This window comes from Gambusia affinis, linkage group LG05 (assembly GCF_019740435.1).
Source record: "Gambusia affinis linkage group LG05, SWU_Gaff_1.0, whole genome shotgun sequence".
NCBI lineage: Eukaryota > Metazoa > Chordata > Actinopteri > Cyprinodontiformes > Poeciliidae > Gambusia > Gambusia affinis.
Genome location: NC_057872.1, coordinates 12,942,012 through 12,957,914, shown reverse-complemented (window position 1 = coordinate 12,957,914; position 15,903 = coordinate 12,942,012). Strand labels below are relative to the sequence as shown.

Genomic DNA, 15,903 nt, shown 5'->3' with positions numbered 1-15,903 from the left:
GCTGCATCAACAGCCAGTCCTGAGATCATTAAACCTAACCTCTGATAACAACTATGTGAACTGAGACATTTGTTACAGAGGATTGGAAGAACGAGTGTGTGTTGTTCTCTTTGTCTTCTCTCTTCTATTTATATCCGGACCATTTTTTTTTTCTCATTTTCACCCACTTGGTTTCTCTACCAGCACTTTTCCTTTTCTTTGTGTGAGGTCTGGACAATACTGGCAAGCCTTCCAAAGAGTATACCACAGTATATCAAATTCTCAACTGCCTAGACACATTTTGTTGTAGATTATCTGTGAGTGTGTGCTGCAGTGATTAGGTTAACCTATGTTAATGTACTGAAATCAGCCTAGTCACAATCTCTATCTTCTGTCAAACATTTGTCTGAAGGATGAATTTGTTCCAACCAATTGATTTGCAGTGGCTTGAAAGGAAGAGTGAGCATGGTGGAGGCTGAAAGCAGCATGTTTGGTTGAATACAACTACAGAAAGAATTTTTTTATTTTTTTGGAAAATGCTACATGGTTTTAAAATCCACTTCAACTAGGTCTTATAAAGGCAATCTGTGTTGTTTAGTGGGAGTGTGTTTCCTATAGTTTCTTCTTCTATCACTTATAGAAAACAGGCAGATTTTTGTGGTGATGTCTACTGTTCAGGAGAATAGCTGCAGAGAGTAGGGGAAGTATGAAAGGCACCACTGATTATTTTCATGCCAGAATTGGAAAACACACCCTTAGGTTCTGTTAAACAGCCCACACCAGCCACATCTGGTCAGTGACAGATGCTTTAGGCACAGCTCTCCACAATTCTTTTAAAACATTTTCTATTTACATGCATCAATGCTCCTGAATCAACTATTCAGGACTGATGTCCAATAATCTGTTTCCCTCTCTAGACACGCAGCACTGCCCAATTCCCGGTTTGCTCATTTTGCTAATGTTTATCTGCTGTTTTTGCTAATTTGTGGTGTACGCTTAAAAATCCCCTTTAGATATTTTTTGGGTTTACGTCAACTTCTTCCTGATGCAGTTCTCATAGTCCAGCAGAATAACGTCTCCCTGTTGGTTCAAACATCCCAGGATAGAAACAGCTGCAGCAGCCATCAAACTGTGGAGGAGGGAAAAATGAAAACAGAAGTGAAATTTAATGGTGTTTCGGTTTGTTGTGCTGCGTAATGGCCCAGTGTTGTTGCTGGAAATCCGCTGTAATGAAAGACTTCTCTGCTTTAAAGAAACACAAGCTGGACAGATGATTGGCCCTTATCCGAAATGTGGGAAACGTGGCGACCGAGGCAAGAATCTGTCAAGTTGTTGCCAAAAGGAAAGGTGATTCTTTTCCTCTTTTTTTTTCCACCGTCTCTAATGAAGGCTGACTGTGCTGTGTTTTTGTCATTATAAAAAGCTGTCATTACCGCACTGACACCGCTGGCACCGTAAGCCGCAGTCATCTCTTGGGTCTGATTATTTAGCCACTGTCTCATCACTTCCCACCTCTGTTTCTTTTCCTCCACCACCTGCTTCTCTCTAATATTTTCCAGAAAATCTGTGCAGATTTTTGTCTGCGTTTGCTCTGCCTGCCTGTTTCCCCCGCTGCAGAGATATGCAGCTATGAAGAGAACACACAGGGCGTCCTCCTTTTACCGAGCGCTCATCTCCAGAGTGTGACAGGGTTAGGGGGTTGAAGACGGTGTCGATGTCATAGATAGTGAATGATACTCTGGATGAGCCCGTGCTGAGAGTCTGTCAGCAGTCAAGCATCGCTGCTAACTGAAAATGTTATGATTGGCTCTGTGCTTTCCCCCCAGTGTGCTTTTACTGGCTGCAGTACAAGAATCCTGTGTCTTGAGTGTAGCCTGAGTACAGCCTTTGTTGCAATTGGGGGGTAGAGAGGGAAATATTACAGAACATAGATCTTGATAAAGAATAAGATTTCACTCCACCCTCATCTCTGAGTCTGTGATCAGCTATTCTTAGCTCCTCATAAACACAGCTTTCTAGTAGTGTCTAAATGGGAAATATTACAATAGATCCATCTTGATAAAAGGTTTTCCTGGGATCCTGACATAGCCTGGGGGCAGTGAGCGTGGGGAGGGAGCTGACACTGAAACACTCTCTCCCCAAGTTTTTGAAAGTTTTAAGCCTGGAGAACAATCTACACCATTTACCCCTCTCTGCTTTGCTGCCAGATCAGATAAGCATAGGTAGAATTTGCAACATTTGTTTTGACTTCTTGCTCTCATACTGGGGCCTTGGCTGTATGACTGTAAGTGCCCATGCTGTGGATGCTGCCTGGTGGACCTCAGGCTTCTCTGACCCCCACAGTGTGGACTGCTCTTTGGTCAGATGTGATACCATGGTACTCTTGAAATACCTTCTGTAAGCAGCAGTTCAAAATTTTTGTCATAAGGTTTTCTATAACTTCAATGAAGATTCTGAAATATTTATATGGCATGTTGTTGTGTACATTTGTCCAGATCACTATGATGTTTTGAAATACTACATTCCATAAATATTGACTTGATTGGCTTAGGATTGCTTTTCCTCTATCAAACTAAATGGCACTTCCTGATACTGTTTTACAAATGAAATTTTTAATAAATGACATCCATATATTGCTCTAGAAAAAAAAAACAGTGCTACACAGTCCAATTCAATAATTCTCCCATATACCTGACTAAAATGGTTGATTTCCCTCATCAGTATGTAATTCAGCTCTTTTAGACCTGGCAACTAAACATTCATTGGATTCAGGTGTTTTGAGAAGGGTTACATCTAAAATTTGCAGGAGAGTAGCTCTTGAGGACTGGAATTGGACATCCCTGTTCTAGATCATCAATAGTTCTGGGTTCTCTCTCTAGTGGTTTCTTCTCTTCATCCCACTTCACAAGTTCTCCATAGGACTTAAATCATGGAATTGATAGATAAGCCAGGCTTTTATCTCTGTGACAAGGTTGCAATGCCATTTACCACAAAAACAGACTCATAATAGATCATCCACCACACTTAACAGTGAGTTTGAGTCCCACGCTTAATTCCCAGCCAGGGTCTTTCCATGGAGATTACATGTTCCCACTGTGAATTGAGCCTGAGAAGGAATGATCAGCACTGTGGGGTCTAGTGTCTATCTTCATTGGTCAATAGGTTAGAGGTGTGGTACAACACCTCTAACTTTGGCAATTGGCTAGCCAAGTTAGAACTACAGATTAGATTATTTAGAGGACTAAAGTATTTATGTCAGTACATCACAAAAAAAAAATACAGAGCGTTAATATATATCCTCTTTTGTGACCAATTTTTTCTTTATGTTTTAATTTCTTTAGATCCACCCAGAAGCTGAGCAGCTGCCACTCTCAACAATCAACAAAGAAGATGTGGTCATCACCCTAAGAGGACTGCTAGAATGGCTGTGGCTGGAGAGAAGTTTAGCTGCTTTGCACAGAAAGAACTTTCATGTTTACTTGCGTCAATGCAGCTCCAGGGCACCTTTTAATGATGCCTCATCTGGAACTTTGGATTAACTCTCTGCCCTCTCTGAAAAAAGTCCTCATTTTTGATTTACAGTTCAGTCTCTCAATGTTCCATCGCCTCTGACCTTATTTTGCCATGCGATTAAACCAATGAGGCTCACAGAGCCCTTTGATACGTGTCTGTGAGGTCTCCTCCCCACTCTATGGAGGCTGAGCCCAGCCGTCCGGCCAATGGGGAGCGCTCTGGAAGGCAAGAGTCGCACCATGCAACAGCTGAGTCTTCATTAGGGTCTTGTCCACCTCAGCAACCCCAGCAGCCTCCTAATCCTCGTCCTGTACATAGAGCTTTGGGGCGCTTACAAAATCGTCAACCCAAACGTACCGACCTGCTTCGGTTACAGCAGCAGCAAGCAGCAGCATGGCAGCATTCAGAAACCCCTGGTACCTCTGGAGCCAGTTTTTTCCCTGCAACTTCCTCCTCATCCTCATCCCTCACCACTATGTCCTCCACCCAGGGTGAGCATAGTCACGGGGGGCCATCTCACTCCAGTCATGAGGCTCTAGAAGGTGTCAGCTCTCCCAAAAAGGGGGAGAAGAAACCTCAAAAGCCAGGGAAATACGTGTGTTCGTATTGTGGTCGTCCATGTGCCAAGCCAAGTGTTCTTGAGAAACACATTCGTTCCCACACAGGAGAAAGACCCTATCCTTGTGCTCCATGTGGCTTTTCTTTCAAGACCAAGAGCAATTTGTACAAGCACCGCAAGTCCCACGCCCATCGCATTAAAGTAGGTCTGGCCTCCAGCCGAGATGAGCCCAGTTTGAGTGGACCAGAGGGTAGCAGTATTGGAGAAGACCCTGAAGAGCACACAGAGGGAGAAAGCACTGAATCCGAAGATGAGACTGGCCAGCGCAGAAAATCTTCTTCTAAAGAGATGCTTCGACAGCAGAGGAAAGGGGCTAAAGACCGGCTTGGAGGCTCTGAGGAGAGCCAAAGGCCTGAGGATTCTCAGGCTGTCAAGCAAAGACTGGCATTGAGACTTAGGAAACGGGGCCCCATGGCTTCACCAGATGACCCTCCCTCTTCTTCCCTCTCCACATCATCTTCATCGTTAGGCCCGGGTAGTAAGGGCAGCACAGAGTCTGGCTACTTTTCTGGATCAGGCAGTACCGACCTGTCCCAAGTCAGCCCTCCAAGTTCCAGTGCCAAAACCTATGCAGAAATTATTCTAGGGAAGTATGGAAGACTTGGAGGACAGCAGCGCAGTCCCCACCAGCACCAGCTTCCTACTTCACATTCCTCATCATCAAGAAACGAGGACAAAAGCATTCCCTTTGCTGTACCCAAAACTCAAGTTATTGAACACATTACCAAGCTCATTACTATTAATGAAGCAGTAGTAGACACCAGTGAGATTGACAGTGTGAAGCCTAGACGCTCCTCCATCTCCAGGAAAAGTAGTATGGAGTCACCCAAATTTATTATCCCCAAAGATCCCTACACATTTGACCCAAAAATAGAAGCTGCTGGTCCCAGCGGTTTGAGGCACCCCCAAAACTCTGAGGCAGATCCATTGAGTACACAGGAACTTTCAGTGCCTCTTCTCAGAAGCCACTCATTGCCATCAACCACAAGCCAAGTAGAGCCCCTCTCTTCGGGCACCATGTCTCCAAGAAGTTATCGCCTTAGCCAGTCATTTGATGAGCAGCAAGCAGTGGTTGCAGAGATGAGAGGTGCACAACGTATGCTCAGACGCCAGCCTGCCATAGAGGTACCCCTGGGTGCTGAGTCGGTGTTGGAGGAGATCAGCCCTGCATCCTCATCTTCCTCAGCCAGAGGAACTCATTCAGGCAAGCAACCACATCATCCGCAAAAGAGTCAAAGCATTTTCGAATGTAGATCTTGTGGTGTTGGCTTTCAGCACAGTGAGGACTATGAGGGTCACAGAAGAATATGTCCAGGACCAAAACAAGAGGGCATTGATGCATGTAGCCCATGCAGAGAGAATCGTCCCCCGCTGATGCACTCCAAGTTCCGAGCACTGGCCATGGCTGTGAGGAAGAGGAGGAAAGAGGAGAGCCTCGAGGAGGATCCCCCCAGCCCTGGAACTGTACCCATATCAGGCAGCTCTGAAGGTCTCATTCCAGTGCCAATCAGACCAGAGCACAGCCAAGGCCTCTCAGGTTTGTTTATGCATCCTTGTATTAGATTACTGGGTAATTCTGTTCTCCAGAGGCAAAGTGCTGCATCTTTTAGATGTGGCCTGCTTCAAACAGACTTAGTTTTAATGCACTGATCATTAGGAGGCTCCTGCAAAACTTGATAACAGAAGAAAAATTCATTTAAAAATTATGTCTTATGCAAGTCTGTTGGACAAATCTACAAGATGCAGAGTACTGGGTCTAAAGACCTACAATTGCATTGGTTTGTATTTGACCCATCTTAATCTAGTTCGGTTCAGCCTGAACCTAAATAGACTGAGTCAAATACAGGACCAACATTTTAATATTTACATGTACATATTTATTCCAAACTTGAAAAAACAGGAAGGAAAGGTTCCATTACATGAGACAGTAGTGTAGAATACAGCAATTTTTTTAAATTTAATAACCCTGGAGCCATTGAAGTTGATACTACCTTCTATGCTTTTGTCTGGTCATTGCCTCTAGGTGTTACTTTACATAATGAGCCAAATCAACAGCAGCAACGGGACAGGAAGGGTGTTTCTGTCATCCAACACACTAGTTCTTTTGAAAAACAAGAAAGTATATCGATGGAAAGCCAGGAGCCAGACCTCAGAGAGAATCCGCAGCCACAACAACCTGAGCCAAAACCCTCTCCCTCCACATCCCGCCTCATCCGTCAGCCAAACATCCAAGTGCCAGAGATATTTGTCACTTTGGAGCTTGATTCCAACATGCCATCTGTTTCACCCCCAGTGAAAGCATCTTCATCCAAGGTATGCAAGACTCTCCTCCTTAGTCTAGTCTAATTACACAAATTGGACTGCACATTTTAAGACTTTTGTACATATTTGCTTACCCAGGAGACTTTGTTAATTTGTAGTTCTTTTGCAGGAACTCGAGAAAACAGAGGAGTTCCAGTGGCCCCAGCGGAGCCAGACTCTGGCTCAACTACCTGCAGAAAAGCTGCCACCAAAGAAGAAAAGACTCCGCTTAGCAGAAGCAGCTCAGTCTTCTGGGGAGTCCAGCTTTGAGTCTTCATCTCTTCCTCGCAGCCCTAGTCAAGAAAGCAATGTCTCAAGCCTCTCTGCTTCCTTTGAGGACACAATACGTTCAGAGCCAGTTGTCTGGGGTTCTGGCAGTCAAAGCTCCCAGATGCTGATGGTCCCATCTGCTTCTCACCAACACAACCAAAGCCACAAGGAGATGAGGCGTTCAGCTTCAGAGCAGGCCCCTCCTAAGCCTCAACAAACTGAACAGATCTCAGAGACAAGAAGTAAATCCTTTGATTACGGATCTCTTTCCTCTCAGCAGTCTACGTCCTCCTGGAAAGAGAGGAGAAAGTTTCTTCTGGTAAAACAGGCCACTTTAGGTGAAACAGAGCAGGAGGTGGTGGGTAACATTAGTCAAAGCCCAATGCCCGGTCCTTCTCACCCCAACATGCCTTATGTCTACCCTACTGAAGTCAGTCCCCACTTCTGTCTGGATGCCACAGAGAAGCCAAAGCAGTTAATGCAGTCTCAAATGTCCTCATTCTCTCATGATGTGCTTCCTTTGCAACACAGAGGACAACACATTTTTCAAAGAGGTGAACTTTCACAACTACTCCCCATAACTACATCCAAAACTGAGGTTCTGCCTCCCCACATCTTTCACAGAGATGTCTTACATTCACACTCTGGATCTTCTATACAGACCCACCCAGGACAGATCCACTTGCCAGAACGGTTGAGAATGCCACTACATCATCTCCCACCCCTTGTTCCTCTCCCGAGTTCCTCAAGGGTTAGAAGTAGTCAGCCTCTGTCCTTTCCTTTTCAGCCAAGTCTTGGCAAACACATTCCTCCTCCGTCCTCTACAGAGACCAGGTCATCCATCTCCTCCATGTCATCAGCTCTGACCCATCACTCTCTGGTAACCATTTCATACCACCAACAACAACCAGTTATTGCCACATGCCTGGCACAGCTTACACCAGTGGTATCACTTGTAGTGCCAGTGCGGCTCCAAACTCATAGACCTACTTTTGCCAGTGCCATGTATACCACACTCTCCCAGATTCTGGCTTCCACTCGCTCACAGGAATCAACTTCTTGCACAGCTATGATCATCATGGCCCAAACAGAACGGGACAAGCTGCAAGGATCCTATCTGAAAGTTCCATCTCCATCCATCCAGAGCCTTCTCCCTCTGTCCCTCTCAAAAGAGCTGTCCTCAGTGTCCGAGGATGACTATGGTTCTCTGGGACCTGGAGGAAGCAAACGCATGCTTTCACCTGCTGCTAGTCTAGAGCTCAGCACTGAAGCTAAGCGTCACCAGAAAAGAGTAAAAGAGGAGGAGCAACAGAAGAGTGTTGAAGAGGAAGAAGATGTAGAACCCAAGGTAGGCCAAGAAGAAAGCAAAAACTTAGGGAGGACACTAGATGACAGAGAGAAAAGGCAACCAAATAGAATAGAAGGCACAAGTGTCAAATTAGAAGAGGTGCAGGAACAACTCCCATGGAAAAATAACAGAGGAGAAAGGGAAAGAAAGGAGAAATCAACTGAGAAGACAAATCCAAAAAAGGAAGAGGTGCCAACTCCAGAAGTGGGGGTTGAGAAGCCAAGCCCTCCTTCATACCCTAGCCTACACACTTCCACCTCAGTAAACTGGTGCTACCTGAAGTATGTCAAACCCAACCCGTCTGCTGAGAGAGACCCACATACCTCAGTTTATTCTACATGGAGTGTCAGCGCACACAACCCCAATCTGCCAGGCATCAGCACTAAGGTGGCTCTGTCTCTGCTGTGCTCTAAACAAAAGCACAGCTCTGAGACATACACCATGGCCACTGCTTCGGCACCAGCCAGAGGTGAACCGGTCCCTGAAAGCAGCACAACTCCACAAGTTTCACAGGTGAACACAAACACACATATTACAATGCCTTGAAGACAGATTTATAACTCCTGATGTTTTTCACATTCAGTCAGACAAAATCTTGAATGCGGACGTCTTTGGACGTCATATGACAGACCAGTGCAAAGTAGCGCAGAGTGGAAGGAAAATCAAACATGATGTTCAAGATTTTCTTTTTACAAAGAAGATCTGAAAAATAACAAGTATCCCCTTTACTTTGGTATCCCTTTATAAAATCCATCCAATGCAAACCATTGGCCTTAGATGTAACCTGTTTAAAAATTAAAAGGAAAACTAGTAAATCCATGTGTCATGTAATCTCTGCAGAACTCTAGCTGTTCTGCTGCAATTGCAATAAAGAGTGATTCTACTAAGAATTTACTTAGGGAGTTGAATAAAAATGCACTCAAAGTAGCAACGATGTACTATTGTCTTCTTCATCATAAATATGCACTATTTTGTGTTGTTCTTATTCAGAAAATTCCAATAAAATATATTGACATTTGTGGTTGTGGGGCAGAGTTTGAATAAAAGACTTCAAACTTTAGACTCGCCTTCAGACTTGCCCCAAAGACTTGAGACTTTACCTGGTCTCCTGGGGTGAGAGTCAAGTCTTAGTAGCACTTTAAAAAAGTCATGTAATAAAGATTGAAATGAAGCCTGTCGCTGTTCATGCTAGCTGTAGTTTCAGAATTATGAGCACATTAATGTTTCTCTAACTGGAAGCTGTATTAAATAACTAGATAATTTCAGGACAAAATAAACTTAACTTACCTCCAACATTCTTTCCCTGTCAAATGCAACAATACAAAGGACATGTCTGGCTGCAAAAACGTAAATAAGAGGAATTCTGCTGTTTTTGATTGCTGACACCACCATGACCTTTTCATTGTTTTATAATTTATACAATACATTTGAACATCTTTACTATTTTGAATTGAGAACAAAGGTTTTAAATGTGGATGTCGAAAGTGTTTTTTCTGCTATTATTAAAAATTATTCAGCTCAAAGCGAGGTGAAGGACTGTTTAGTAAACTAAACTATTTAGTGGAATACATAATAAAAGTGTGGACAATAGGCAGGGAAGGAATAGCAAAGGGATAAACAGATGTTAACTTAGTCATTATAAAGACATCTTATTATGAATAGTAATATATTAAGACATAATTGTTAAAAAAGACTTAAAATTAGTATTAAGTGTTCATGTAGATATTTAGGCCGAAGAACAATCGTTACATGTTTTGAATCCTAACTTACAATAATGCAGAGTTAGAGGTGTGCTTAGATGTTATGGATTAGATTAAATAAAATAAAAACAGAGACTGGAGACTTGACTTGGATTTAGAGCTAAAGCCTTGAAACTTGACTTGGACTTGGCCCTTGGATACTTGAGACTTGATATAGAAACAATGACTCTCTGCTGTAAGGAGACAAAAGAGAAAAGGTTTATACTTTTTGCAATATACTCTATAATGTGAATATTGTGGTATTTATTTACTCAGAGCTAGAACTAGAACTGCGTTATGCTCTTTAAAATTAACCTTGGTTAATTTTACCAAGGTACAAGACGCCCCACCCAGCACCCTGCCTGAGATGAAGGACGAGGAGACGCACTTGAAGGAGAATATCAAAGAGACGAGGGAAGAGGACGGTCCTTCCACCTCCAAGCAAGGCGAAGCTAGTTTGGTCCGAATCTTTGAAGGAGGGTAGGTGCAACCGTCTTTAGAATATATTTTGAAACATGGTCATTCATCATTACAAAAGTTCTTCCTAATAAAAGCAAACAAAAAAAAGGATCATATCGAGCTGAGTTGAGAATGAGAGTAGCAGAAGAGAGGCACTGCGGCCCACCGGACCTCGTTTGTACCTGTAGCCAAGCTTTTTGCTCTAACTGCTGGCGTGAATTTCTGCTTCTAAGATGTGTTGAGTTGGAGTGAGAGCTGTGTGTCAGTGCATCTGCTTTGAGTGTGTGTATGTGTGGGAGTGTAGAGTGCATGATATTTTTATCCATGACAGTCAATATTCAGTCAAAATTCAGACAAAACTGAATGTAGGCTTAAACACTCAGTATTAACAGTTCACTCCAAAATCATTCATATCCCTGACAGATTTAGTTTTAAAATGTTCTACTATCTATTTTTTATTTTATTTTTTTTACCATCATCCTTCTTCTTACTGAAGATAATGTTTACATTTTGGACCAGCCCAGCCTGACTTGAATCTGGTAGAGAATCTGTGGAGGGAACTAAAGATTAGGGCAATGGCAAAGAGGCCTTCCAGGGTCTCACAGCTTTTAAACAGAGATGAATTATCAAAAATCCCTGTGACAACATGCAGAAAGCTGCTCAGCAATTATAAATTAAAAGTTTGATTGCTAGAATGCCAGTAAATATTTTTTGACTACTAAAAAGGGCATGTGTGTTTTTTGATATGTAATTTCTATTAGAATAAATAAAACAAGTTTTTGGTTCCATAGATTCATGGCTCTCCCATCTGAAACAATCTATTTGGTTGATAGAAAAGTATTTAAATGTCACTATGCCGGTGGTATGATTTTGGGCTTAACTGTGCATATGAGTTGAAATTGGATTGAACTCAATTTTATGTAACTGGTTATGAAATGTACTTGTGAATTGATTGTGACACAAGCCAGCCTACTTTACTCAGTACTCATCCCAAAGTCAGTTTTATTGTTAACATTTTCTTTTATAACTCCCACCTGTGTCCAGGCTTCAAACAACTCGTCTAAACATAGAGAAAAGTAAATTGGTGAAAATGTTGAAGAAAAAAAGTCTTGGAACCTCTCAGGCTCGAGCTTGCCATGATCAGTATACTGCTGAAAGACAACTCTCAATGCTTGCAGTGAAGAGAGTGCAGACTCAGAATGAAGCCCCTGCTCCAAAATCAATGCCTTTTATTTTGCAGCTGCCCACATGGACAAGCCAGATGCTCAGTGGAAAAACACGTTTTAAGGTCATGTGATACAAAGATTTTACTGTTTGGCCACAGTCGCGTGGAGTTTTCAAGGTGAAGCTCTAAGTCTAAAATCGACATCAGCAAGTATGGTAGTGATGACATCATGCTGAGGGTCTGCTTTGCTGCCGATCGTACAGCTGTGTCACACAAAATTATTGTAATAATGAAAACCTACTTCTAAATTCATCAACGGTTATTTGATTGAAACCTGATGCTCCATCCAGATGACCATCAAAACTGGCTTTGTAGTAGATAGAGAAGACCAACGTTAACATTTAATGGCCGATGCTGGAATCCTTTTTTTTTAAGTGTCATTTCTGATAGTAGGGTTGGTCAAATATTCAGACACAATTTAAACACCAACTTGTTATTTTTATAAATCAATGAACTTAAGTGTTGTACCCTCCTTCCAATCTGGAAAAGGAACAATTTTTAAATGCCATTAAACACAATGATGAGTGAATGTAAACCCGTCAGCCTCTGTAGCTTGTCATCGCTTGTTCTGCACCATCACTCTTTGGGTCCTTATTTTTTTTTTTGCTTCTGAATGTGTAATTATCTACAGTGTGTGCCGTCCTGAGTCAGAAGAGCACAAGAAGTGGGTTGTATGGAAACCACATGGGAAAAAGGTGTGATCATTATGAGGCAGTCTATGAAATTAAACCACCCTTGCCATCCTACGGTGCCAAGCAAACTGCGTTTTTTGCTGCGTTGCCATCTCCAAAAATAAAAACAGTGCTTACAGTTTAGAATTTTCTAACCTTTCATAGGCTTTCATACAACACTTAAGTAATCCCAGGAACAGTGGGGTATGCCCTTCTAAGAATGAGCGTGCAAACTGGTCCTTAATTTGGTACTCATTGTCCCTGTGTTTTAAAGCTGGAAGATTTCCCCCTGATTTCATAGAGATACAGTCGTACTAAAGCAAAGGAAGAGGGATATAATACAGGAAGATGTGTCCTCATGTCTACTCAAGCGGTAGACAGATTTAAATCATTCCCATATTGTTTTATTTTCTGGTAATAATTTATATTGGTATGAAATGAGATATTCAAGAAACAATTCTGACTGGATTTTGAGAGGTGTGGACAGACAGTAAGGCTTTTGTTTTGTGTTCATGTGCAGAACAGCTTGAGAGTGAAGCAGGTGTCTGCTTAACAGGAGATAAGGCACTAATTCACACTCTTTATGATTTCCAGCCACACGTTACACACACTAGGGAAGTGCATCTTCTGCCATAAAGACCCCACTGTTTTCCTCCCTCCTCCTGTTGTCTGTCCACATTGCGCCCACTCTCTGCTCATGCTGCCTGTATCATACATTTCTTTCCCAGCCTGCTCCAAGTTGTCTCGTTCATGTGTATAGATACATGATGTCCTTCTTCACTTTCATGCAGTACATGCTGAAAAAAAAGCTCAGAAGCTAAAGCTATGAACAGAGCAGAATGTTTTGTTTTCTTACTCTGTTAGGACCAGTTATTTATTTCTCTCTAAAGTTGTTGACACTTTGAATTCCTTCCTATGTGCAATGTGTGACAGCATAATTATTCATCTTTTAACCATGTTTTTTTTTTGGGTTTTTTTGTCACAGTGGCTCGTCAGATTTAGTCCTACACCTTCAGAGATGTCTGTCAGAAAGAAAAGCTCAAGTAGTTTAGACCTTCTACTTGAAAATATGTTTTTAGCGACAGCAGCCATAGCTGCCAGGACAAAAGGCAAATATAGGTTTGACCTGTTGTTTACTATTCATTATAACATGTGGGGTTAGAAAAAGTATTTATACCCCTTTAACTTCTCTGCATATTTTTCTGAAATAATTACCGTATCTCAAAAGTGTTCTTGCTCCTTCTCAGCTGGGTATTAACTTTGAACTGCTGGAAGGTGGATATTTTGTTGCACTGAATTTTGGTTTTGGGAATCAGAGTAAAACAGGTTGAATTTAAATACATGCAATAATTCAGTGTTTTCCAACCCTCGTCTGTAAGGGAAACTACCCTGCACGTTTAGGATGCGTCTCTGATTTAACGGACATAATTCAGATGATTGCAGTTCAGCAAAAATCTGCTAATCAGCCATCAATTTAAAGCAGCTGTGCTGAAGCAGGAAAATGTCTAAAACTTGCAGTACAGTGTGTCTTTCTGGCCTGGGCTGAAAAACACTGCAAATCGTTTTAAATTTTTCTTTTACCACACAATTATGTGCTAATATGTGTTTGTCTATCACATAAAATCAAATTACAATTCATAGGGATAACACAAAAAAATTTAAATAGTTCAAGAAACATGAATGTTTTGACTAAACACACAAATCGATGATGCAACTAAGATTTCTTAAAATCTTATAGATTAAAAGTTTGTCTATTCCTTAAGTAATCGTGTTGTTACAAAACCAGACTGTCAGTTAAATCTATCAGAAGAAGGGCGGAAGATTTAAGTTTCAGTCGACGGAGTACAACGTTTGCCATGTTTTCTCCTGCAAATATTTTTAACCGTTTATTAAGCAGTTTGTTCTGTTTAAGCAGCAGCCAGCTCCTGAATGAATCCAGCTCAATGCCGCTGCTGAAAGTGTTTTGCCGTGTTGCAGCAGTTTGTTATGGTCTGCTCCAGCTAGTTCTGTTGAACAACGGGGAGTTTTGTAGATGTGGTAGAGATCCCGTAATTAAACACAGTTGGTACCCACTGGGTGTTTACGGCCTAGAATGAATTGTGCATCTCTTCTTATGCAGCGAGACGGGAGAAGGAGTTTTTCATAGACTACAATCTGTTCAGATATAACAGGTCTGTGGTCTGCTGTGTCCTCAAATAGTCTTTTGGTAAACATCAAAATTGTGCATAAACATTTTTTTTTATAGACTAGGCCTAAATGTGTTGCTTGATTTTTATATGCAGTGTCTATTTTAGGTGGTTGGCTGAAGCCAGGTTTCCCTTCCCTCTCTTTAGCTGCTGCTGTTGTTGGCAGGACGGGCCGATTTGGAGCAGAATAGCTGGTATTCTTTGCGATCCCGGAGTGTAGCGGAGGGTGAGACCAAGGGAGTCGGTGCTGCTGGGCATTTGGTGGGGCTTCCCCAACCCACCTCCATAAAGAAAGCCTTGTTTCTGTCTTTCCAGTGTGTGTGCGTGTGTGTGTGTGTATGCTGTGTGAATGTGAGCTACCACATCCGTCATTGTTGTTTTAGCTGCTGTGATCTTTATTTTAAATTTTTTTTTTCATCAGGGTCATTCACAGTGATGAAGCATTAGAACTGTCTCACTTGATTCCATGTTTTAAAGTTTATGTTAGAATTTCTCTGGGTTTTTAATACTGATAACATCATAGTGAAATAATCACAATATAAAGAATTTTCTTTTAGAGAAATATACAATTGCTTGCAACAATTTTGTAGACATAAGACTAAAACTGGCCCAGAGTGACTTTTGAGCTTAGATTCATGAAATGTCCGCAAACATAAACAATTTATCCTGTGCTATTGGACATAGTAACTTTACAAAGAAAAAGATTAAAGAAATGTTATATTATCTGTTCATCCTTCATCTTTAGGCCATGTATGGCCTAAGTTGAAAATCGTCCAAACTTTTAAAATGTTTTTATTTTTACATTCAGTCTGATTTTCATTCTTAACCTGGCATGCTTTAACTGGGGGTTTAAGTGTTTGATATCGTTCTGTGTTGGGCGTCCATTAACCCGACACATCTGGGTCCCTGACTCACGGGTCTGAATGTGTTTGGCTAAGACATGTCCTCTCTGCCCGACATAAGACGGTCAATGAAACAGGGTTATTTAAGGATCCATGTTTGGTCATGTTCCATCATCCATACTCCAAAAGATGATCCAGATTTTTATAGCCACCTGAGTCATTTAAGATTAAGCATTAGTTGAAATATAATACTAAAATAAAGTTGGAAAATTAGTGCTATGAATGACCTTGCCTTGCATTACCAGGTGTACATTAATATTGTGTTTGTGTCAAACTTGACTCTCTCATGATGATGATCTTCAATGTTCTTCACATGGACAGATATTTAGTCCCAACAGGAGCTTCTACAGGGCAACCTTAATATGCCATTTCAACATGGGGTTAACGCCTCTGTTCGAGCAAAGCTGTCATTACGCTCTTATGATGGGTCACATAAGACATGCTCAGCTTTATCACACACATAAACAATAGAAGAAAGCTCCCAGCCTTCATTTCTCACTGTCTGACATCAAATCGAGCTAAATCTTTCCTGTGTCAGCTCAGCTTGGCGCATCAAAACTGTTTCTGTTTGCTAAATACGTGAACATTATTTTAATATTCATTTCTAAGTGAAGAAAATCTTAAATAATGATTTTAAAGCTTTGTTCTGATTTAATTCATTTTTCTGTTTTTCTGAGACACGCCTCTGGAT

General features: G+C 41.7%; 1 protein-coding gene across 3 annotated transcripts in view; it reads left to right on the top strand.

Annotated features, from left to right (window-relative positions):
- LOC122831184 (transcription factor HIVEP3) overlaps positions 1-15,903 on the top strand; it is a 47,389-nt gene that overhangs the window by 25,949 nt on the left and 5,537 nt on the right. For 2 of the 3 annotated variants that reach the window (XM_044117187.1, XM_044117188.1), the window contains 4 exons: positions 3,321-5,648; positions 6,135-6,424; positions 6,543-8,543; positions 10,104-10,249. In XM_044117187.1, coding sequence (XP_043973122.1) covers positions 3,671-5,648; positions 6,135-6,424; positions 6,543-8,543; positions 10,104-10,249 — 4,415 coding nt within the window. In that variant the 5' untranslated portion in view covers positions 3,321-3,670. Of the gene's footprint in view, positions 1-1,232; positions 1,327-3,320; positions 5,649-6,134; positions 6,425-6,542; positions 8,544-10,103; positions 10,250-15,903 lie in introns of all 3 variants that reach the window. The other variant, XM_044117189.1, reaches the window with a different exon arrangement.